The sequence below is a fragment of the Anas platyrhynchos genome, chromosome 2 (assembly GCF_047663525.1).
Source record: "Anas platyrhynchos isolate ZD024472 breed Pekin duck chromosome 2, IASCAAS_PekinDuck_T2T, whole genome shotgun sequence".
Taxonomy (NCBI): domain Eukaryota; kingdom Metazoa; phylum Chordata; class Aves; order Anseriformes; family Anatidae; genus Anas; species Anas platyrhynchos.
This window is the reverse complement of record NC_092588.1, coordinates 108,025,795-108,050,731: the sequence shown is the minus strand read 5'-3', so window position 1 is coordinate 108,050,731 and position 24,937 is coordinate 108,025,795. Positions and strand designations below refer to the sequence as shown.

Genomic DNA, 24,937 nt, shown 5'->3' with positions numbered 1-24,937 from the left:
GAATGCAGATGAGCATGTTCCCTTGTCTAGTTTTCCTGGTCCCTCATCTCCAGACAGGCTGGTCTCCATTCTAGGACACCCCCAATGAAGTTGCTGTTCCACTGACAGCTACACATCTGGCAGTTCACAGTCCTTGTGGGATGATGACGTTTTGCTGTTGCTGTCTCAATCTTGTTGTCTGCCACAAGTGTGGAGCTCTCAGGCCTCAGGGAGCAGGTCTTTGCTTTAAAGGCTAAAGCAGAATGGAGGACCAAGTGTCACCATACAGAAGAAGTGTAAGCAAAGAGACCCAACATATTTACATATTTAAACTTCTAAAGTGCTGTTAGCATAAGGTCTCATGTTTTCAGGTCCTAATTTCTGACTTCTGTGGAATGTCTCTGTTCAAAGCAGTTGAACCAAAACATCAGTAAAATGTCTTTCCAATCTAAAAAATGGAAGATCTGAAGCATACCTGAGGGCAAAGCAATGTAACAGTACGCATTTACAAACGGCCATTTCCATCAGCATTCCTGAGAGGGCTTCTGGAGGCAAAATACATGCAGTCAGATAGTTAGCTGGATGCCAGGAGCTCCATAGCAGATTAATTTGGGATGCCTCCCATATGATAAGCAGGGCTGAACTGGGGGAAACAGATTCTCAATGGGTGGTTCTGGAGGATCTGAATGATCTGAACTCATTAGAAAATGGAAAAACTTTCAGAACATATATAGTTGGATTCAAGTAAACTAAAGTGAAACCAGTGATGGCACTTAAAAAGGTGTTAGGATATTTTTATTTATTTATTTGGTTTTAATTGAAGAAAGGGAGAATCTGACAGTTGCTAAAACATGATTCAGAATGGCAGATACTGAGTGGAGGCAGTCAGTGAAGCTTTATCCTCCAGTGAATAACAACAGTTTTGTGAAACAGGAGACAACAGCAGAAGAGAAATAGTAATGTATATTAGAGAAAACTTTATGCCAAATGAAAGTAATAAACTAATTATGTTTACAAGCAGCAGAGAATCTGTATAGTCTGATATCCTAGGCCTAAGAAACACGCTATTCCAAGGTTAGATCAAATGTCTGTATCTATTACATACTGATGGAGATCAGAATTGCTGAAAGGGCAAGAAATGTAACAGTAGCAGGAGATACTAATTTTCCAAGTGCTTATTAGGCAAGTGTCACATCAGGGATTGATGCGGAGAGGAGAGGAGAGGAGAGGAGAGGAGAGGAGAGGAGAGGAGAGGAGAGGAGAGGAGAGGAGAGGAGAGGAGAGGAGAGGAGAGGAGAGGAGAGGAGAGGAGAGGAGAGGAGAGGAGAGGAGAGGAGAGGAGAGGAGAGGAGAGGAGAGGAGAGGAGAGGAGAGGAGAGGAGAGGAGAGGAGAGGAGAGGAGAGGAGAGGAGAGGAGAGGAGAGGAGAGGAGAGGAGAGGAGAGGAGAGGAGAGGAGAGGAGAGGAGAGGAGAGGAGAGGAGAGGAGAGGAGAGGAGAGGAGAGGAGAGGAGAGGAGAGGAGAGGAGAGGAAAGGAAAGGAAAGGAAAGGAAAGGAAAGGAAAGGAAAGGAAAGGAAAGGAAAGGAAAGGAAAGGAAAGGAAAGGAAAGGAAAGGAAAGGAAAGGAAAGGAAAGGAAAGGAAAGGAAAGGAAAGGAAAGGAAAGGAAAGGAAAGGAAAGGAAAGGAAAGGAAAGGAAAGGAAAGGAAAGGAAAGGAAAGGAAAGGAAAGGAAAGGAAAGGAAATGTTGCTGCATGAAGGAGCCTACAAAATACAAAACTTTTATACCAGCCCTGAACAACAGGCAGAACCTGTTTCAAAATGACTCTGCTCAAGAGACTCTTTGTAGCAGTGACCATGCTTAGATTCAACAGTCTTGTCTATGGAACAAAAGCCAAAAAAACAGCTACAATGGAATTACATAGGAACAGGAAGGCTTGTTAAGAAGAAACTAAAATGGATGCCCGAAGGCTAGAATGTTTGCATGTTGACTATTTAAACATAACATGTAAGCATACATTTGCTCTAAGCTTTTGTGTATGGACAAAGCCATTGGAAAGACCAAAAGGGAAAGCTGACATGGCTAACAGCAGGATAAAGGAATTTAGTAGAAGCAGAAGACTCTCTTCAGAAAATACAAACTGTGTCCAAGAATGGAAAATAGAGAGGATCATAAACTCTGGCAAGTTAAATGAAAACCACAACAAGGTCAGCCATTGAGAATCGCAGCAAAAATTTCCAAAGACTTAAAGGTCCATCACTGATGGCTCTGAAAGAAATTAAGGCACCATGGGACACAAGGAAAAGTCTTCATGTGAATAACCTATTAAAAGAGGAGGACAAATGGTCAGTTTTCGCATCTGAGGGAGGTCTCCAGTGATGTTCCATAGGGTTTTGTTCCTGGTCTCCTACCGTTGAACCTGTTTATAAATGAGCCGGAAAAGGAGGTATATGGTGAGAAGACAACTGGGTGAAGTCACAAAGTTGTTATGCATAGTAGGGGTGAGATGCTTTAAAACTGATCATGCTAGGCCAGTGTTATGTTAATGTGCCAGTATATGCTTGCACTGATCTTATGTTCTTTGAAAGACTCAGAAAACCGAATGAGGACAACAATGAGGAGAAGAGAGGAAGATCAAGGTCAAAGGGTCAGAAATGTACAGACAGGAAGCCAGAGGGGGATGCAAGGCACGCCACCCTGAAGGCATCTGAGCAGCCAGTGCTCAGGTGATGTGCTGGGAGACCTGAGAGGAAAACGGAATGGATATAGGCCTGAAGTCACCAGGATCCCCGCCACCAGGCTTCCTCTTTCTGCTGCCAGGGGTGGTGGGGGAAGTTATCAGGAAGTCCCATGACTCAGTGGGACCTCAGAGGGGGAAGATATAAAGAAAAAAAAAGAAAAACACACACACACAAAAACCAAGAAAACACAACAAGGGGTTCTGGAGGCAGCAGGAGAGGGCCTGCACAAGTGGTCTGTGCACATGGTCAGGTCCCTGTTTGCCACCCAGTGATCAGGGCCCCCTGTGAAACACCCATGCCCTTGCTCCCAGGAGGATTTCCTGATCTATGCTCCTGGGGGGCCATGGGATCAGCTAGGAGTGCCCCACTAGTATCCTTCATTTTCTTCTGACGTAAGAAGTCCCATAGCATGTATGTCCAGTCAGGACATACAGGGAAAGGAAAAGAGAGAGGAGTACCAGCAGGAGTAGGTATTCCTACAGCATGATTTGGGGACAAACCAGTTGAATGTTAGATCTCTGCTAAAACAGTGCGTGGCCAGGAGTGGCAAGGACATGCGAAGTCCAAGAAGGAGCTCTGCAAGGCTGGGATTGTGTGGGGACAGCTCTTGCAAGATTCACTAGAGACAGCAGGTGGAAATCTGCTCCTTACCTCCTGGGGCAGGCTGCCAGGATGATCCCATCTGGAAGGTAAGCAGTGGAGAGTCCACCCACATCTGCAAACCGTGGTCCAAGATGTCCCTAGTCCCAGCAACACAGGCACCATCTGGCACACTGATGATAAAAGAGAAACCGGGGATGAGTCAGAAATGAAATTTCAGTGCACACTGCTAGTGGACACTGCAGTTTGAATGCAGCAGCTTGGCCTGCTTGGCCACCAGTACCTCTCTGCCTCTACTGGACACAAGAGGCAGATGAGGTGGGACTTCAGCACAGCCTCACTCCAATTCTTGCTCCCTTCTGTCTCAGAAGAGTGGCCGTTTGTGTATAATTAATTAGGTGTTATTTATTCAAGTGGCATCAGAAGATAGTCTGTAGAACAAAGCCTGAGCCACACAGCAGGTCACAGGGCCAGTTTTTTAGGTTTTAGTATTGCTGGATTGCTACCATTTAAACAGCAATGACAGCCTGAATCACCATCAGGGCAGAAAAGAGAACTTTGTCCTTAAACATTTCTGACTCCAGTTTATGAATAATCTGCCTGCCTCTCATTAGCTGCAACCTGGAAACTCTCGGTTGCTTTTAACTGCTGACATAGTCAGTGTCAAGTTCCCAGTAAGACAGAAAAGTGTCTGCATCTCTGCTGGGCCCCTCAGAGCTCATGACTGCTCTTCATTTGTTGCTCTGCATTCTTTTGTCACCTTTCTTTTGACTGACAGCGCCTAGGATCTGTTCTTACGCACAGTATATTATTTAAAACAAACAAACAAACAACAAACAGTTGTCTGCTGAAACATAAAACCAAAGCCTTCCTGTTTTTGTCGGTTGAACTGACACAGTTTTTATTGCTGCACAGGAGACTGATAATCATAAAAATAAACAACCCCCTCCTCCCCAATAGCTACATAATAAAGGTGAGGCACATGGACGAATCACGTTCGAAACAGGAACCTAACTGCAGTGGAACAGTGGACCTTTGATTATCATATCTAATGCAGAAAAATCTGTGCCTTGCCAGAAATGCTAAATGCTGTTATGACATCTCTGCCTTAACCTTCGGTGCTTCTCTGTGGAGAGCTCTGGGCACCTTGTGGAGACCTAAGGTTTTTGTTTACTTGTTGAAGAGGTAAGGGAATATCCAGCATATTTAACTCTCTGAGAGAACACTCTTATCCTCCTGATGGACACTGGCAATCAGGGACAAATGCATGAAATAAGAAAGACCTTTTGCAACCACGTACTGGAATAAAAAATAAGGCTGACCCACTATCCGAGTATCTGAGGGAGCCAGAACCTATCTGGTTCACAGAAAAAGGATATGATCCCACAAAAAGCATTCTCAGGACTCCAGCAATGCTGGGAAAAATATTGAGACTTGACTTTTTAACCTTGTCCCATGAATCCGTCCTACATCCTTGTGCTTCTAGCCTCATTTCCCACAGAAAATGAAATTTCTGTGATCATGCCATCTGGCTGTCTATCAGCCAGTATGTTCCGAACCTGCTTTCTATCAAGCTGACAGAGGGATAGGGGCTCAAAGAGAATTAAGTGCCTATGAAATTCATGAAAATCAGCAGCTGGGTCAAAGACAGAGACCCAAAGGAGCGCCCTTGCTAGAGGAAAGGTGGGCAGAATGCAGCCGCTTCACACGCTGCTTGCTAATGTCAGTCATCACGTGCAGGGCTCTGGGCTCACCAGAGCAGATGGTGCTCCTTGCTCAGCGAGGTCCAGGGCTTCCTGTTGGTGTAGGGAGTGATATGGAGAGGGAAGAGGCAATAGGGCACATCTGTAGGAAAGCAGATCTCATTAGGTCCACAGAACGACATGTTTAACGATAAACTTCCACTTATACAGCCCTGCAGTTTCTGAGGGCCCTGCAAAGATCGCAGATGTGGATCTATTTGTCACAGAGAAGCCTGACAGGCAGTCATTGCCTCCTCTCTCCCACATCCATGCCAGTCCCATGACTTCCACCAAACTCCAGTGGAGAGAAGCTCAGGGTAGCTTCCAGGGCTCTGGAAATCACAGGCATGTTCTTTGAAACCACATGAGGTATTTGAAGTTAGAACGGAAAGTACAGCCCAGTTCAAAGTTTCCCTAAAGAAAAATCCCAGCCAGGGAAAGTTTAGAAGCAAAATGGTTTCTCCTCCCCCAGCAAAGGGAGTTTCAGTTTTTGTTTTTTCGTGTGTTGCTCTCTGGCTTCATGTGTTTTTCTTTGGAACAGCAGCTGAGCTCAGAAACACTTTTGGAGGAAAAGGGCTGTTTTGCTTGAAGCTGTGCCTGTCCTAGAGGGAAAAAACATGTGTTTTAGAAGTCCTAACTCCTGTGTTTTAGCAGAGAAATAATGTAGTTTAACATCACCTTGGCAAGTGCGTGTGGCATGTACATTTCCCAGATCAAACCAAAGCTTGCCCCTTTATGCTTACCTGTTACTGCAGTTCTGTGTGGGCACATTTGTGACCACAGATTTAAGCATGCCACAGACCCCCTAGACTACATCTGGTCAGGTCATTTTCAGAAAGATTTCCCTGGGCTGACCCACAGCAGGGGCAGTAGCTCGCTGTGGTTTGCTCTGCATGGGTTTCCCCACAGTGGAAGGGGAGGTACAGGAGATTTTTGCCTCTCAGTTGCTTTATGAAGGGTAAACATGCAGCGCTGCTGGACTGACAGAACGAGGCACTTGGGTGAAAGCTGAGTGCCCTTCTTGGAGGTAGGCTTGAGGTGACTAACTCATGGGGACAGAAGAGCCATTATTTTAGTGAAGGACAGATGTGAAATATATTAACTGGAGCCCTCTTCTCTCCAAGATTTCCTTCAGCAAAAAAATCCCACCCCTCACTTCTGTCTTCTCCTCAAGGGCTCTAGTGTTTCACACAGGAGAAAGCAGCGAGGGCTCAGGATTTTCTCTACCTCTAGAGAGATACACCGGGATTTACGTTTCACTTGTATCTGTCTTGTGGACTAAGGTCCTTGAAACTGGAAAGCGCTAACAGAAGAATAAAGCTCAGAGCCTGCTATATTTACCATGTTGGCCTATGAAGACAGAAGCCTTAAAAATAAGTAGGCTGCTTCAGCAGCGAGGCCTCCAGTGAGATTGCTGCCTGACTTCACTCACAGCTCAGACTGGAGTTTCCCAAAGCATTACCCACACACAGAGCTCACCAGTCTGAGTTGGACATCTGCAAGCTAAGGACATCTCAAACACACTTGTCCTCACAAAGCTTTCTGGAGGTGATTTGGATTTAGGGTGATCAGCTTGATGTGTCTTCCAGGAACCTGGTTTTCAAAGGGGGCTGACCGTACACTGTCCACCCATCAAATCTAATCAAAAGCTTGTAAGTGACTACTCGCCACCTTGGTGTCAGTAGCCTGAAGACAGCAGCCAGAACTATTTTCCAAAAATAACACGTCTGCAGCTTTCAGAGTTTCGTGATTTGTAAATGCTTCTGCGATCAACCTCAGACTTCCTCAAAAATTCTTCTCCAAGGGGAAACAGCTCTTACAGATCACAAGGACTCTTTTTTTTTTTTTTTCTTTCAGATATCTAGAGGGGATGTCCAAACAGTTCCTCTGCTAGGAGTTGCCTTGTTTTCTTTTCACAAGGAAATTTTCCAGCACATAAGTTGGTAGAATGATGTCACTCTAGCTGCCCCTGTTTGTTTTTAAAATGACAGAATACACTGGAAGAGATGCTTCTGCTAAATCATGACTACCTATGCAAAGAGCTACATGCTGTAAGTTCCCGATTAGCCCTAAGAGCCGAGTCACACTGCCCTCGTGGTGTTATGAGCTGAGGGTTTACTTGTGGTTTCAGAAATGCCACTGCATATGTCCAACCTTTGCACAAACACTCTCCTGTTAGACAGACAGAAAAAAAGGCTGAGAGGGGATTTCAGGAGGCTGGCATTTCACCAGTCAAGAGGGAGGTTCTTGCAGTGCCAATTTTTGACGCCCTTCACGCTGACCCACAGCGCCCTATGATCAATGATATCTCTGTTGAGATCAGTGCAGGAGAGGGGGGGGGAAATAATAATACAAGAGAGGGGAGGTGCTACCAGTGCAGGCGGTTAGAGAAATGGGAGGGACCCGACTGATGTGATGGGAGGAGCACTGGCTCCTACACGTAGGGATTTTCCCTGTGACATGGGGCACCTCGAGATAAGTTCTGGGGGGGGATTCCCCAGCTGGTCTCCAGAAATATCACTCTCGAAGCAGTAGCAGTTTCACTCTGCTCTCACAGTCCGTCCTGTGAAGAGGCACAGTGCTGCTGCTCTGTGATTTGAAGCAATGAAAGCCATGTCTACAGCAGCCTACGCTCTGGTCGTCACCCTGTGCAATGGTAAGTGGGGAGCATCACACTTTTCACACTTTTCTACGCTTGTGGGGCTATGTTTTGGGAAGATGGGAAGCATTACATAGGCAATCACTTTTAAATGCAATGTGTACCTGTGCTTTGCAGTGTGGTGCTTGGTCCATGGGGCTGCTGTAGCTGGCCCAGATGTTGCTGTGAGATGTGCTGAAGAAGCGCTGCTGCCCTGTAAAGTTCTTCAGGACTCCTTGGTCACCTACCAGACAGTGTCTTGGTACAAAGTAAGAAAAATCCTAAGTTACTTGAGTGGTCTGCTTTGCTTTCCTACCTGATACTGACGTCTCTTGTACAAAAATGGGTTATTTTATGAAGTGGCATCCTCCTGTCAGGGCAGCAGAGATAAGGCAGCAATGAGAGCATTTGAGCTGATCACAGGGAACAGGAGTTTTCCATGTCATTGTAGACAGACTGAGCGTAATCCTTGAATTGCTCCTGGCCTGCTTTTCTATCTAACAATTGCTAGCCTGCAGGGATCAGAATTCAGGGGATGTCCCATGTACAGCCTGCCAAATACGACTCCAAAGAGGAGTCTTTCCAGGATTTTTCTTGAAACCTTACAACATTATTGATATTGTTGCTTGGTTAATCTTCCCCCAAACAGGAGACTTTTTTTTTTCTTTTTTCTTTGAAATGGAAGAACTAAACAAATAACTGCATTTCTTCAGAAAGATTTGGCTAGTTGGGATGGGCATATTGGAAGAAAATGCAGAACGTAGACAGAGAGTAAGAACTTCTCAGTTATCTTCTTGTAGTCACAAAATAAAAGCCACATCTCAGCTGCCCTGGGTCAGAATCCCCATCTCCAATGCAGGAGTACCCTGGTTGCCATCTATTTGTGGGAGAGCTACAAGGATCCATCGGCTAATGAGAGGAAAGCACTGCTAACCACTTTCAAGATGAAATTTCTTATAAAGATAAACTAATTTGTCCACTGGATGAACAAGCGGTGGCCGACTTGCTGCACAGCACTGTGTGCTTGCATCTCAGTGCATAGTTTCAGTTTACAGAGTGCCAAATTAACACACAGAAAGGATAGCTTTGCTGTGCCCCGTTCCTCACTCCCAACCATGCATTCCTGCTGCTTGCTGTGGGCTAGCCCTGGTGGTCCTCTGGTTGCCTGCTAATCCAGCTCGCTGTTGATTGTTGTAATAGTGGAAGATCTATTTGGGAATTTAAAATGTTGTAGTTACAGAGTTATTTTCCCATCTGATGGGGGAGCAGTGGAAGGGAGGAAGGGGAAAATTATTCCCCCACAGTAAATAAATAAGCTGTGTCATTAGGTGGGGATTCTGTGGCTGAAACTTGCAATGCATCTGAATTTCAGTGTTGTTACAACAATAAGCATCAGCCTAACAATTAGATGATACCTGCAACCCAAAGGTGCCTACCTCTATCAGATCTGTTACAAACAAATGTTGATGAGCCCCTCGGCAACTGCAGCATCTATAGTCTCCTTTTTCCAAGATGCTGGGTTCGATGCAGGTGAGGGACACAGAAGAGAGAACCTTTGGTTGAACATCACCATGGAAGGTGGGCAGACATCAATTTATTCTTGTTTGCCTTCTGCTTCAAAGGCTGGGTAAGGGCGTGTATTTTCCATACCTCTTTGCTTGCCCCACTTTGGCTGTGTGCTGTTGTCCCCATCCCAGACTTCACAAGGAGGTTAGAGGAATGACAGGTTTTGACTAGGCTACCCAACACAGAATTAATCTCTTATTTAAAAAACAACAACTGAAGGAATAATCAATAAACACCACATTTACCCCTGAAGGGCTAATTAAAAGGTAATTCTGACAAATAGTACGAAATTTCAGACAGTAAAGTTCAAACAGCTGTTAGGGTAAATCTTTTGTATGAGGTCACTTTGAAGTGTGCAATAAATGCAAGCAATTAACCTTTGCTCCTGCTGCTTTAAAAAAATTACGGTGACAACATTACAGTGCTGCACATTCAGCTGTTTGCACAGGGTGAATATGTGGTGAAAAAAAAAACAACCTTTTTCCCCACTGGCACCTATGCACGCTCCAATCAATTCAGAGATACTTTTAAATAGCTTTATATGATATGCTTAAAAAAAAAGAAAAGAAAAACAAGAAGAAAAGAACAACAAACTGCCATTTTAAAGTACCTGCTGTTTCAGTTCTGTGTGAAGGAGTTAATGCTCTGGTGTCAAAATCCAGCTGAAAGTAAAAAGGAAGCATTACATTTAACAGTTCCTTCGCTGTTGCTAACGCCGCGTACTGCAAATAGGCATGTATGTGTTTAACCTGTCAAACACCCAGTATTCTTGGAGCCAGCAGGATTATTTGTAGGCACAAAATCAAGCGTGTGAGTAATCCTGTGCAGAATTAGGATCAAAGTCAGTCAAGCTCAGACAAAATGATTGTTACTTCGAAATATTTAAAGTAAGCATGCCTAGTGCACCGAGAAGGTAGAGGACCAAGTCCTCCTCCTCCAGCTTGCTGCAGGTCTCACCCCGTTCATTAAGTGGCCTTGAGAAAATTAGTGAGAAACTTTTCATAACGATGCTGCCCGCCAAGGGTGGTCCGTTCTGAGGGGCGTGGAGCAACCCGTGTGCCATAAAACTATCAGCATTGCAGACGTTTGCCAACTGAGAAATGAAAACTAGGGCATTTTTGCAAAAGCACACAGGCATTGGCAATTGCATGTGGAAATACTGGTTTGAATGTCTATGGCCCATCTATGAAATGAGAGCCTGGGCAATGAAACTTTAGCTAGCGTTCTGCCTCACAGAGCTATTGGAAACTGAACAGTTTCTCTTTGTATAGTACATTGAAAATGAGAACCACTTCATAAAAATGTATAATTATCACTTTATATCCAGTTCGAAAATCAAGTTGAAACACACAAATGAAGTCCCAGTGGATATTTAGCTATGTTGCTCATGTAATACTCAGAACAGTCTTAATTTAAAACAAATTTTGAGGAAGAGGATAGAAGGCTATACTACAGTGGAGAGAAGTCTGTTAACTTTATAACACTTCCCCGAAAAATATAAAATTGTGGCAGAATTAGAGGGGGAAGTCAAATTACAAAATGAAGAGAAACTTTATAGATGTTTAACATTAATCTCACCTTCCTTCAAAGGAAATTACTTTTGCAAAATGTGCATAGTTATTATCTATTAGCATAGGTAAATAGTTGCTAAATTGCTTCAATCTATTTTGTAACCTACCCAAAGAAACACAGTCAAACTCAGACATCTATCTGGCTTCAGGTGGCTCCTACGCATTCATGACTTAGGCAGGAAGAGAGCAGTGGAAGTGATTTCATGACCAAAACATTTCTGTTGTCTGACCTGAGCTAGGGCATCCTACACAATAGCAAGGCTGTTTGCATGAGTCAGAGGGCTTTTCTAGTGGGGCTGGCTAATGCCAATTCCTTCACTGCTGCTTTGGGTTTGTTTTGGTTTTGCTGTTTTTCTCTAAAGCGCAGGCAGAATTCAGTCACATGTGCCCCAAACTTATATCAATTTTAGAGAAAAAAACCTTTTCCTTCAAATTTAATGCTCGTATCTCTACATGACACCATATAGGAACCATATGGATGCACCTTCAGTGCTAATCAAATGTGAAAGTGCTTTTGTGCTGCAAAATGTACCTATTAAGTGGTTTCAGCTCAGTTGCAATTCATTATATGTTGGCTATCAGGCATTGCCAGAATTCTAGATATTTTACTTTCAGAAAATAAATTCCTTCTGGCTGCATATAGAGTTTTTAGATCTCTTTAGCAGTCAGAAATTTCAACTTGGCCTTTATTCATGGTAAATTTTAAACAAAACCATTTTTACGATCATCCCACCCTCAGAAAAAAAAAATAAAAAAATTGTGTTAATACATTCCACCTTTAAACTTACATCAGTTTTGGGCCTGGACCATTTTGCTTCAAATAAAAATTTGCTTTTATAGGAAAAGTGGATTGTATTGGCAGTTTGATTTACCTGGGAGCCAAAGTGCCACCTTAATCTGGGAAAAGTGTGATGAGAAAAGGTGTTTAATGAGAGCAGAGAACATAAATTGACTTAAAATCAGCTTGCTTTCACACATACATGATAAAATTAAGTTTTAATTGATTAGTTGGGTGCAAGTGCTACAGCATGGGTGAACTGCCTTTGTTTAGTGGCAAATCTTGGAAGCATTGTTCTACTTATTTCTCAGAATTCATCCAGTCAGAAAACAGAAATATATCAGCTCAGCAGTATTTTCAGTCATACCTATCCCATTTTAATATCCACAGTATCACCACTCTTAACCAATACGTTCCAGGCCAGGAGAAACTTACAGGAATCAGTCAACTGGCTAGAGAATATGTATAAGAAAATCATAACCTCTTTAGACCAAATGTTTCCAAGCTTTTGGGAAGTGGAAAATCTTTCTGTTAAACTCACAAAAATAAGGCAGCTAGAGAAGGGTTCTCAGTTCCGCGTCCAGTTGTGTTTTGAATAAGTCCAAGGATGGAGACTCCACAGCCTGTGCCAGTTCAACCACCCTTGCAGTAAAAAAAGGCTTTCTTATGTTGCAGTTGAATGTCCTGAGTTTCAGTTTGTGCCCATTGCCTCTTGTCCTGTCATTGAAGGCCACTGAGAAGATTCTGGCTCTGGTTTCTTTATCCTGCCCTCACCCCCCCCAAGGGGTGTTTATACATAGCAGGATGCCTCAAGCCTTGTGTACTCTGGGTTGAAGAGTCCCCACTCTCTCAGCTTCAATTTGTATATCAGATACTCCAAGTCCTTAATTAACTTTGAGGCCCTTTGCTGAACCTGCTCCAGCATGTCCTAAGGCGGCCCAGGAGGCTGTTCACGTTCTTTGCAAGAAGGGCTCATCACCGGCTCCTGGTCACCTTGGCAGCCACCAGAGCTCTCAGGTCTTAATTCTGGTCCTTGCTAGCTTCTGGTCCCTGTATATGTGACAAGGGCAAAACAACAGAAAAACCCCACATAAACTCACATTTCTTTTTCTCTGTTTAATGTTCTCAATGGAGAGTTTTATGCAAATAAGCAGAGTGATAGTGCCTGCCTACAGGTCCTCACTTCCCAGCAAAACTCATGCTTCAGTTGTCCCCGGCGGACAACATGATTTTGAGACCCTTTCAATGCAAATAGGCTCATTAGTGTTCTGATGGGCACCCGCAGGTCTCATGATTTGCCTTTTGGATTTTGGTAAAGCCACTAACAATGAAGGTGGCAGCAGGAAAAGCCCAACTCCCCTTCCTCCTGCTGGAGGTGGTGAGCGGGGGGAGGCAGCGTGCTGTGGCTCACTCGCCAGCATAGCAGAAGGGAAATGAAACACAGACATAGGCAGAAAGCATTTTGTTACTGATTAAAGGAGAGGATGGTCCCTACACAAGTGGATTGACGTCACCAACAGCATTTGCTTCGATCCCTCTGAGCTCACGGGGAATTAATTGGGTGAAACCCCTAGAAATTACCTCTGGCTGTTCCTTCACCTGGAGGAGACTTGGCATGAATTGGTGCTGGGTGATCATAGGCACCTGAGCTGGGAAATGATCTGTCTGGTGAGAGTCTGCCAAGTAATTTACAGGGGGTGGCAAACACAGTGGCATTTTTGTAATTTTAATTTGGTTTGGGGAAAAAGTAAGCTTGAACAGAGCTAGAGGCAGACTGCTGAACGCTTCTAGGACTTCCCTTTAAATGACTGGGCCATCCTGGGCAAACTTGCTCACATGTTTCCTTTCTACTTGTGGAATTTAAAAGGGGAGGGCTTGATGCTTTTTGATGAGGTAGCAGGAGATGAGATTGAAACGGAGAAAAGCTTGGTTCAAGTGTCAGGGCAAGGATCGCTGTGGCCTTTGAGTAAGAATGGATGTGCTGCATGTAGAGGCTGGGAAAATGCCACCAGATGTCTCTGTAGCCTCAGAAATGTAAGGGAGGCTGCCGGGCACATGGTCAACACCAGGCCTGCCTGCCTTTGCTCCCCACTAAAGGGGAGATTTAATGGAGAAGAAGCAGCACACAAACCCAGAATTAAACCTGTGCTCATGAACCTTTCCTCCTCCATCCCGACGGCAAAGGTTCGTGAACCCCCATCCAGGTTACTCCTGGTTTCTCCCCAAGTGAGGGAGCCAGATTAGGCCACACAGTAACTTTGTCTTCTATTTTGGGGTCAGGCACGTAGTTCACACAGCCCGGAGGACGGTGCTTTGCCCTACACAGAGGGAGTCCTTCTGGCTTGCCTGTCCCCATGGTGCTGTCACAGTACTTGTGACTGTAATTATGCTTAAACCAAGCTCCTCAGAAAGCTTTGGAGGCAATAATCAAATCTCAGTGTCCCCATAAAAATAAGGAAGATAAATAATCCAAAATCTCACTGGGAATCAGTGCCCAGTCAGGCACAGGATATGTGGACTTCGTTTGCTTCTCCCTTATACCAGCAGTGATTACAATTGCATACAGAACGATCAAAGTGTTTTTTGATCCCCAAGTCTCAGCCACAAGAAATCACTGTGTCATTTACCATCCAGGACAGCAATTATTTAAGCTATCAGTAATTTATTTATTTATTTATTTTTGTAAATAAAACAAAAAAAGAAAACAAACCATCAAACAAAAATCCAGGGCAGCCAGGCTGGTTCTCCTTAGTGCCCTATGGGCAGTTTTATATTTCAGTGAGGAAGGGGATGGTAAAGGAAGCGAGAGTGGTGAAAATTAGATCTGAGGGAGGTCAACTCTATCCACTTAACTGCTATTGACCCACTTGTAACCAGACCTGCACCCAGCCCATGCACTAGGATTGCTCTGGCTGCCGCTCTGACAATGTGCAGGGCCTGAAGGTATTTCAGTCCCAGTAGCAAAGTGAAGTTCTGACAGCCTGAAAACCACCATAGGTACTGCTCATCTCTTAGCTGCCTGGGATTGGGCATAATCAGAAAGAGAAGCTGGGGTAAATTTATGGGGGGATTAAGAGGAAGAAGGTACTTTCTTCCCTCTTGCTGTATATAGCGTGGAAAGTCCCAGGGAATTACTGCTCCTTGTTTCAGTTGATGTGCTTAAAAAACCAAAAAGACAAAAAAACACACACAAAACTTTCTGAGAAAGGACCTTAATAATTACGAAAATCTTGTGCTTTTGTCTAAGTCCCCAGTTCCTGAAAAGTTCCCCAACTTGTAGCTTATTTTACACCACTTTTTGTTTTCAAAGAACAAAAGCATGACAGAGCATCAGGCCCATATTTCTCTCCAGATTCCCAAGTATGCTTTCTTCATGCAAACACATGAAAGAGAAACCAGATACTCCTAGCCTTGTGTTAATTTTAATAACTTACAGTGTAACTGCTATACCCTGATGCAGTAGCTATACCGGCAGTAAGTAAGCACAGACATGCAACCCAAAAATATGCCTATTAAAATAAAATAATAAATAATAATAAAAAAGCTTTGCCTTACGTTAGTTATAGCTTTGGCTGAAAAGCTGAGCCTTGGACTGTATGAGCTAGCTCTGGTCCACAGAAAGCCTGAATTCATTACCAGGAAACCTTCACAGAGGGCAGGCTGCCTCAAATCCCAGGGAGCAGCATCAATGAATAAGAATGGACACGGGCTAATTCAAACCCTTCTCCCATCTTTCAAATCAAGTTAGGGATTCCTCTCTTCTTTGTGGTTCCCAGCCAATTGTCATTTTCAGCGCATCCTATTGCCCCGCAGTACGAGCTGTTCTGGGAATACACTTCATTCCTCCAGCAGCCTCTCAGCAACGCCAAGGAATGTAGCTCTTCTGGTTACAATTAAGAAATTCAACATACAAACGCTCCCAAAGCACACCAAAAACCTGCTTGTGACCTTCACGCAACTGCATCCAAAGGAGTCAAAGCAATTTGTGCTCTGTGGTTCCAACAAAGAGCTGAGGGGAGAGGGGCGCTCCCACTCCTCCGGAGAGGCCCCGTGGTTTCAGGCACTGGGGTCACAAAAGCTGGTGTAAGGCAGCACAAACACCAGGCCTGCACTCCCTGCCACGCTCTCCTGGGGAAGCCTGGTCCCTGAAGCCACCTCTCACAGCAGGGTAGGCGGCCACCTTCTCCCGCAGCTCCCTCCCCGTGGGCTGTCTTTCCCTCCTGGAACCATGCTGGGGCCTCTGCTCAGAGGCTTTGAGAGCACATTTCTACCACTGCCTTTCACCACGTTGCATCTCGGCCAGCATTTTGTCCAAGTGAGGCAGATTACGAATAGTTCTGGAAGTGCTCTTAAGCACTCACTTTCTTAAATGGCAGTGTTTATTTAAGGAAAAAAATAATCAAGTACTTTTGGGTTGGAATGTGAATGTATTGGACGCTTTTGAGCTTCTTTCCCCACCTCGCTTCAGCCTCTGCATTTTCAGTCATACATGTAAGCCAGCTTTAAAACTCTTTCTCCTAAAGCTTGGGATGATGTGGTTGCCCACGACAAGAAACATATTTGTGTTTTCCAGATGGCTGGAGATGGTGATGGAGTAGCGTGGAAAATCCTTGATGTGGAATCTCATTATCCGAAAGGACTTGGAGGGTCCCTTGAGCTCACCAATGACACCTTTTCGCTGAGGATCAGAAATGCTACCAGCCAAAACAGCGGCACATACAAATGCACTTGGGGGGAACAAGGAGGAGAACACAATCTCAGTGGCACCGTCACACTAAAAGTAACAGGTATAGTTATGGCTCTTGACTGCTCCATGGTCTGCGTGGCATTTCACAAATACAACAGTTCAGAAATCTTTTACAGAACAGTGTAACACTTTGTGTTTTACATTTTAGGTTGCCCTGGAATAGAAGATGAAAAACTAAAAAAATACAAAGCTGAGCTTTTCATGCTGACTTGCCTCGGGATTTTTTACTTGCTGCTCATCTTTTTTACCTGTGTAAGTAATTCTCTTTGTCACAAACATACCAACCAACCCAAACCACCAGAAATGCCCTGCTTGTTTTCTCTGCCCGCACCACCTTAACAAAGCCAGTCAGAAGTTGGCCATCATACTAATTTATGACCGTATCCTTTAAATACTCACACAGTATTTTCGAAACCAGACAGAAACTCAGGTGCACAAGTAACACAGGATGGAGCCCCAAAGAGATAAAACATTTCACTCCACCCTGAGCTAACTTAAAACAGACAGTTATTTTCCTGCACCCTGCTGCTCATTTCTGCTTCCAGTTACTCCAAGTGGAAGTTGTTCTCTGGTTCAAGAGTTTAACAGCCCTTCTGTTTTGGTACTTGGGAGCAGAATTTGCCCAGACAGAGGTGCAGATGTCTGGGATCCTCTCCCCACCCATGACATTGCTTTGTGTGACATCCTAGTGAACAAATTCAAGTCCACCTATTTTTTGCTTCAGCTCCTACACCTAAAACAGCAACAATCCCATGTCAGATGAGCATTTTTTGTGAAGTTCTTTGTTCTTAAACTTCTGCTTTAAGATCTTTCAGGGAGAATTAATCTGGAATTGTAAATTAACATTACAAGCAAAGGCAGCCATTAATGGTTCAGCAAAGCATGCCATCCATTTCCTTAGATTCACTTGGCAAAAAGCTGATGAGCGTACTGAACAGAAAAGCACTAGTGTAGAATCATCAGATGAATACATCTGTACGTAATTACATAAATACCCATTCCTCTTTGGAGGTTTTATCTCTACCCTTCATTCTTACTGGTAGTTCTGGAGAAGGTTAGGAGAAGAGCAAACACAGAAGCAAACCTCCTGTGCCGTGTCTGTGATAACAGGGAAGTCCCCCCATCCCCTCATTGTGCACAAAACTCAGGAGGCCTCTGTTTTATGACTTAGAGGCGTCATGGGCCTTGGGTTTTAGAGCAGTGCAAAGACTAGCTACATCTCCAAACAATGGGTTTGTTCTGCTTTCCCCTTCCTCTGAGATTGCAATGAGATGGAGCTACAGGTAGGCGTTATTAAAACCAAAACAACCCCAACATTTTGGGAGGCCAAATTTAATTTTTGTTGCCTTTTTCAAATTTGTCTTATTGTTTTGTTCATCAGCAGATGAATCATAACTGTTGATTGGAGAATATCTAATTAGCTGCAGCTAAATGTAGCTTTTCATGTACCTTCAGGGAGCAATTAAATTTATGCCTGTCTCCTTTTTAGATTGACAATCCTGCCAGTAATTTGTGCCATTCAGACTAAAGTTTGACAAGATAAATCTTGTAGGAATTTGTTAGGATGAAAGTATGAAAGCAAGGATATCACTCAGAAAAAGACAGATGCCTCAGTTCTGCTCAGTGTCCTGAAAGATTATCAGATCTCTAAAGAAATTTCCCATTCCCATAGATAAAAAATGTCCAGTTTTAATGGTGCTATATATATATATATATAAAAAAAAAAAAAAAAAAAGCAGAGCCATATCAGAAGATAAGCATTCTGATGGGATTACCTGTAACTTAGTCTTGGGTGAGAGTCCATTCTCAGGTATCAACATAGCTTTCATCAATGTTTAATATTGCTCTGTTCTCACAAAGGAGCTTCATTATTTAAAATGTCTGTTAAGTTCTTACAGGTTGCCTTGTCCTCCCTGTGCCTGATCTCCACTAAATTCAGAAGTGGCATTAAGTTTAAGAGTGGTGGCAGGACTTGGGCTTCACCTTGACAACTTGATGAAAATACTTTTGAGACAGGCCTGTATTGAGGACAGGTGCAAACACACTTAATGCAAAACCTACTCATTTAAAAATTTGAATTAAATAGAAATTGCCCTCTGTGAATAAGGGTTTTGCCCTACAAAGCTCGCTCACTGCACAAGAAACAACAGCTTTTCTTTATACTGGGTGCTTCTGTTAACAAATAAATTTAAAAAGTGTAATGAGCTATGGTTAGCAAGAAGAAAAAGCAAATTTTTTGAACTTTGAAAGTTTTGTGTTTCACGGGAACTCTCAATTTTAAACTTTCTTTTCTGATTTTTCTTCTAGACATGCCTAAGAAAAGAGAGTATGTCTCCCAGTTATAAGAACAGCAAAGATGAGAAACACATGCTCACCCTCCTCAGCGTACAAGAAATGAAAACTTTCCAGGTTTTAAATGGTGACAGCATGTGCAAAAACGGGGTTACGTCAAGCTCTGTCTAAGCTGATGCTGTTGATGGCACCATGGACTCATCGGTAAACATACGACGTGGGATGAGTAGCTGGGTGGTACGGAGAGGAGAGAAACAACGACATACGGCCTCTTCAGGACTGCCTGATGGCACGGGTAACCCGTCAGTGATGTGCTTGTGCTGGACAAGCCTTCAAAAAGCATTGGTATGCACTACAGTAACTTTTGGTGCTAGGTGGCTGACAAATGCCATTACAGCTACACAATGGTATCATGAAGCTGTTAAAGAAGCTGGTATCAAGATTTCTCACTATGCCATGCAGCCGTCTTGTTCTGAGCAAGATGGACTACTCCTGTGATATGCGGACCAGGTTGTAGGAACACCATGGCAGTGCAAAGCCTGGGTATTAGGCCTGACAGTGAACTAATAGTCCTGCAAAGGCGAACACCGCAGCTGCTGCAGTATTTTCAGAGAAGCTAAGTGTGCAGGGCTTTCTCTGTTCCGCACTACGAGACTGATCCTGGGTGCAGTTCCTTTACTGCAAATGAGATATGACTTGTACGACATTCAACTGTGGTGAAGAGGTAACTTCATGCTGTTGTCCCGGATGATTCAAAACAACATGCATTTTTAAATCTTGGAGTGACAGACAGGCTGAAGCATAGGAAGGGGGAAAATATTCTGGGAATCTTTTTGGACTGAGAGGGACTTTTTATCTCTGCAAGAGAAGGGTTGCACTTGCATAATGGGTCCATCCGTCATTTCCTAGAGATGTCTCTAGATAGGTTAATCCATAGGGAGCTTCAAGAAGACTGTTAACCCTAAGGAAACAAAAATAAGAGGGGAGCAGCATATGATGTTCAAGATACACAAAGATAACTTACTTTGTGGTTTATAAAATAAAAAGCCAAATACATGAAATGAAGACTATGTCAGTCAAATTACACCAGTGATGACCAAGTTCACGGCTTGGAAGAAATCAACCATCAGTATCTTTGGGATGATTTGGGTCAGCCAAGAGATACAGGAAGAGAAGACGGGGTGAATGAACTTCAGCTTTTGGTGTTGATAGTATGTAGTTTATGTGAAACAAGGCTATGAGAGAAGCTGAACTCAGACACGCAGTATAAGAGAGAGAAGACTTAGCCTTTTGGGCTGAGGAAGACAAGAGATGTTTTGGAGACTGAGATCAAGTAACCCCACTTCCTGTGCTGCCAGTGCAGAAGATGAAGCAAGAAGGATCTACAGTGACAGTGGGTGTTTATGCCACCACATGAGAATTTGTGCCAATACATCAGAATTTGCAGACACATGAGAACACAATCAATACCTTCTGCAAAACAAACCAACCAAGAAAACAAAAACCCTTTGAAAGTTAAACTGCAGCTCTGGGATTTTTTTTTTTTTAATTGAAGTTCAGAATTCCTGGCTGTGACAAAGAGGCTCTTTCTATAATATTTCAACTAATTTTGAAGTGTTGATAGGAGGAAAGCACCATGCATCACTAAGTAGCTTCTCTGTGAGAGGGGTAGATGTCTACATTGATGGAGTCCAATGAGCTCCTGACCAGAAGAATGGTTACAAGGGATATGCAATTTACTTAGGGCATGGTGAATTAATGTCACATTTGCTTTTTTATAATCAATTTTTACATATAAATGTGTGTAACATACTTGAAATAAAAATTCAGAGGTAACCTACCATTTGTTTTTCTGTGTGCCACATATGGCAAATAATCCCAGCAATACTCCGTATCAATTGCATTTTATTTTACAACCAACTTAATTACATCAAATAATGTAGATGCCTGATCCAGCCTCTTCTGTGGGAGATGGCATGCATGTGTGAATAATTGATTAAGCAATGGATAATTTTATGCATTTCTAAGGAATTAAGATCATTTAAATTTTCCTCAAAATTTCACTTTCTGTCAAAAGTGCATTCAAAAACACCTGTCCCCTACTGACAGGCAAGACATTAGGACTGTGCTTATTTTTTAATGTGGGTCACCATCATGGATGACCTGCATATTTAGATGGCAACAATACGAGCTGAACTGTGAATGTGTAATAACCTCCTAACTAATGTAGGTAATTCATGATTCTCCATGTGATCAGAAATGCATAATGCCTGACAATCAGCTTTTTTTTATTTTATTTTATTTTTTTTTTAGCAGAGGGGACAAGGGGAGAGAAGGGGTAATTCACTTGAAAGGGGCTGATAATAGTTGTTTCAGCAACAAAGGCTGAAACACTTAAAATTGTTTCTTCAGATGTATAAATAGGATCAGATCAGATAGGACTGAATGAAAAATGAGACTTTGTGTAAACAACTATGCCCCCCCCTCCTTTTTTTTTTTTTTTTTTTTTTTTTTTTTTTTCCTGAGCCAAACTGTCTGCAATACAGAAGATCGGGCCTGAGGCTAAACACCAGGAGTCAAATTTCAGGCTCAGAAGTTTCAGGCTGGTTGATTCTGGAGATTTGCTGTAGGCCCAGCTGTGCTGAAGAAGTGATTATGTTCAAGGCCACTTAAATGTGTTAAAAGAGTTTAGAAAGAATAAGCAGCGATAAAGCCTTATGCTTGACTGAATCACAGAACTGGAAAGAAACTGGCAGCTTCCTAAAGCGGTGAGGGTGCCTGGACATCTGGGATGTAAAGAATGTAAAGAAACTGTTAATGAATGTAAGTGAAACAATGAATGTAAAGAAACTGTTAAAACTATTAATAATGAGAAGCAGACACCTGAAAGATAAAAGCTAACCTATTACAGGGGCTTCAGCACTAACACACAGACACAAACAGACAAATAAATGCCATGCCTTGGCTGACAGTCTTACAGAATCAGGTATGCATTTCTCAGCATTATATCTCAGAAGAGATGTTCTTTTCCTTATAATGTGGACCTGTGAAGCTAAATAGCCTATTTCAAAATTACTGCCCCAGCTAGCCCAGCACACACAGGCATGAGCACATGCACACATTCTTCAGACTTTAACACTCCAGCACGGCGCATCTGTCTGTTGCACAATCTAGAGGCTGTTTTGATTATACAGAATAATTGCTTGCTTGGACAGAAACATTTGTTTCTTCATCACCACTCTCCTTATTAATGCCTTTAGTTTTGTTGATAATATATTAACACATATGCATGCTAGAACCATTCTTTATACTACTTTCTTACAATACCTTTTAGATCAGGAATTCAGTTGATCTCAATAAACCCATGAGGTGGGAAATGCCATGATCTTTGTTTTTATAAATAAATGCTAAAGACACCTGGTAATCAGAATGCTTACGGAGCTCTGAAGCACCCTGGGTCAGAAGTGCTCTGAGATTGCCTGACTCTCCTGTGGGTGCCTTAGCCACAGAAGCTTTCTTGTTAATATTTCTTCCTGCTTTTATACCTCTATCATTGATTTTATTATTCCCCCCCCTCCACCCCCAACCTGTATTTCTATATTGTTTTGTCCAAAGATGAACCATCTGCATTCAAAGATAACAATAAGCACTATGCGTAAAATTACACATACCCAGCTTGTTTGTATGCCTGTAATTAAGGAATATGCAGAGAAACAGTGCACCACATGGGGAAATTTGCCCAAAGAGAAATTGCATCAGTCGTACACTGAACCTAAATGAATATACAAAATGCCAATGAGGGAAAGCTAAAGGACATAATCCACAAAACGCTGAGTATATGAGTTATAGCCCTTAGCTAAGCCTGATTTGTGTGGCTGGCACTTACACAGCAGATAACCCAGGCTGACAGTGACCTTGAGCACTGCCACGTTATTATTTGCAGTGAAGGCTGCACAGTTTTCCACCTATTTCTCCTGAGCAGAAGCCACAAGCGGACTTGTGTTCACTCACATGTGCCAAAGCAATCCTTGGTACATGCCTGTGAACGGTACAGAGAGCATGGCACTTTCTACATCTGAATGTCTCTGACCCTCTTTTTTTTTCTGGGACAGCTTTGGAGAGCATGAGGATCATTTCTCTGGTGCCCACGGTCCCCTGGTTCCCCATCCCAGCGTGGAGCTGAGCAGCAGAGCTGCACAGGCAGAGTCTTGCTCCAAGTCTATTGAGCTGCTGAGGGTATTCAATGACCTTCCCAACCAACACAGCTGCACTTTGGGACCTGTGATTGATTTTTGTCCCTATACATGAAGGCAACAATCCTACATCGTGCTACAGCTGCATAGTTAGAGGTAAAGTGGAGGTGCTTTCCCCCACATCTCCTTTTTAAGTGAGCATCAGCAAAACCCTAACTCTTAGTTATTTGTAGAGCAGTCTACTGGGGAGGTTAAAGAGTTACAAACAAATGCGATATCAATTTTTTTTTTTTTTTTGGTTAATGGTCTGTTCCCTCTCATTTCCCTGCCAAGACCTGTGTTTGCAGTTCTCTGCTTTTCGCTGACTACAGCTGATATTATTTCTGTGTAAGGCTGTGGGAAGCGTGCTGCTGGATCTCCAGAGCAATCACGTAAATCCTGAAAAATCCACCAAGGGAATGGGTGGTGGCGAGCCTGACACGGGTCGCTGCAAGGAGCAGTGGGTCTTCTGCAGGCTGCATCGTACGTCCAAGCCCTGCAAGTCTTCCCACCCTTTGATGGAAAAAGCCAAGATACATGTGCATCTTTTATGCCATAAATGGACAGCCTCTGCTGATTTTAAGCCTTCACTCTGTTACAATGCTTCCAGGCAGACGTTACAGAGAGTGCAAAATAAAACAAGCAGCCCGCGGACAAGATTGAAGGCAAGGGGCTACAACTAAGAGGTCCTGAGGTCCTCTTAGGTCCTGAGGGAAGCACAGACTGCAAAAACCCAGCACAACCTTGGGATTTACTCCCTGCAAGTTTTCAGCTGTCTCTGTGAAGGGAGTAAAAATACACTATAACATTTGTGTTTGTTTGTTTTTAAGCTTTTTGATGATGTGCCTCAGTTTCCCTACCTACAAATGGGAGAGAATGAGTTGAAGTGTTGTCTCGTGCAAGGGGCAGGGAAAGTGGCAATACTTATACCTTGTTGTCTACTTGGAGCTGAAGGGAAGTTTGTGCCCACATTGCCTTTCAGGTGAGAAAACAGGAGGACTGAAAAGCGGGATGAAAAAAAGGTCCTGCTGATCAGAGATATCAGAATAATGGAAACTCATAAGAATAAAAGGCAGGAGTGTCTGCAAATGCTGGGGTCTAGAACAAGCACCTGTAAAACAAATGTGTGACAGTTTCCACCCACTCCCTTTTGCTATTTTCATCCCATATGAATTCCAGCTCTGCCAATTCACTCTCACATCTGTTCTCAGACTTGGTATCAACACCAGTTTAATCACATTCTTTCCATCTACCGAGCTGGAAGTGCAGGGTTACGTGCAAGCCAGGAGAAATTAACCCCCTGCCTTTGTTAGCCCCAGCTAGCACTCCTCCCTTGCGATGTGGCTGCTGGTGGGGATGCTCCAGCTCCCCTGATCGGTCAGTGTGCTGAGCACAGCACTGCTCAGATGTGTCTCATATGGGCTGTGCAGTCTCCATCCTTGAAGGTTTTAAAAGCCTAAGTGGACGAGGCCCTGAGCTACCTGGGCAGCACCACAGCTCACCCTGCTTTGAGCAGGAGGTTGGACTAGAGACTGCTGAGGTCTCCTCCTCCCACCTCAGTTATTCTGCAGGTCTGTTCATGGTCAGAGGACCATTATTCATCACTACTTTGGGAGATTTCCATCACGTATAGACCACTTCATGATATCTGCTTGCTGCCACCGATGACCAAAGGTATCTCAAAATTGTGTAGGCTACAGTACAGAGTAGCTGCAAGACAGAAGAAAAATGATCAATGGACAATTTTGTGCCTCAAAAAAGGACAACGAGCCGTTGTCCATCAGTTAAAAGCAAGTGAATGAAAATGCAGGTTTAAAATGCAGTATTGTTTACAATAAACTTGATTTTTAAACTCCACCTCTTTGCTCAAGGATAAACACACGAGAGAATAAGAGGGACACTATCAGAGGCACCTCTCTGTATTCTGTCTTGTTTCAATATGAAATACTCTTTTTGGTAGCCTTTGCAGAAATTCAGTCTCCAACATCTCTGCACATGAGTTTTGCAAGAGTTCATAATATGTAACACTTAATAAAGACGACTTTTCCTGCA

General features: G+C 43.4%; 1 protein-coding gene and 1 long non-coding RNA gene across 3 annotated transcripts; one reads left to right on the top strand and one right to left on the bottom strand.

Moving 5' to 3' along the window:
• Nucleotides 1-1,583: 1,583 nt before the first annotated feature.
• Nucleotides 1,584-5,168, bottom strand: LOC140001745 (uncharacterized). Of its 2 annotated transcripts, none has more exons than XR_011807270.1 (3): nucleotides 5,074-5,168; nucleotides 3,371-3,492; nucleotides 1,584-2,300 (listed from the first exon to the last, which is right to left on the bottom strand). It is a non-coding gene; the product is annotated as an uncharacterized lncRNA (long non-coding RNA). The 2 variants fall into 2 exon arrangements; XR_011807269.1 differs by lacking the exon at nucleotides 5,074-5,168 and adding an exon at nucleotides 3,603-3,850.
• A 2,333-nt stretch (nucleotides 5,169-7,501) lies between these two features.
• On the top strand, nucleotides 7,502-20,494 carry CD83 (CD83 molecule). Its single transcript, XM_005023697.6, has 5 exons — nucleotides 7,502-7,717; nucleotides 7,838-7,968; nucleotides 16,188-16,401; nucleotides 16,510-16,613; nucleotides 18,669-20,494. The coding sequence occupies exons 1-5, from the start codon at nucleotides 7,666-7,668 to the stop codon at nucleotides 18,822-18,824; spliced, it is 657 nt and encodes a 218-aa protein (XP_005023754.4). The 5' UTR covers nucleotides 7,502-7,665; the 3' UTR covers nucleotides 18,825-20,494.
• The last annotated feature ends 4,443 nt before the right edge of the window (nucleotides 20,495-24,937 follow it).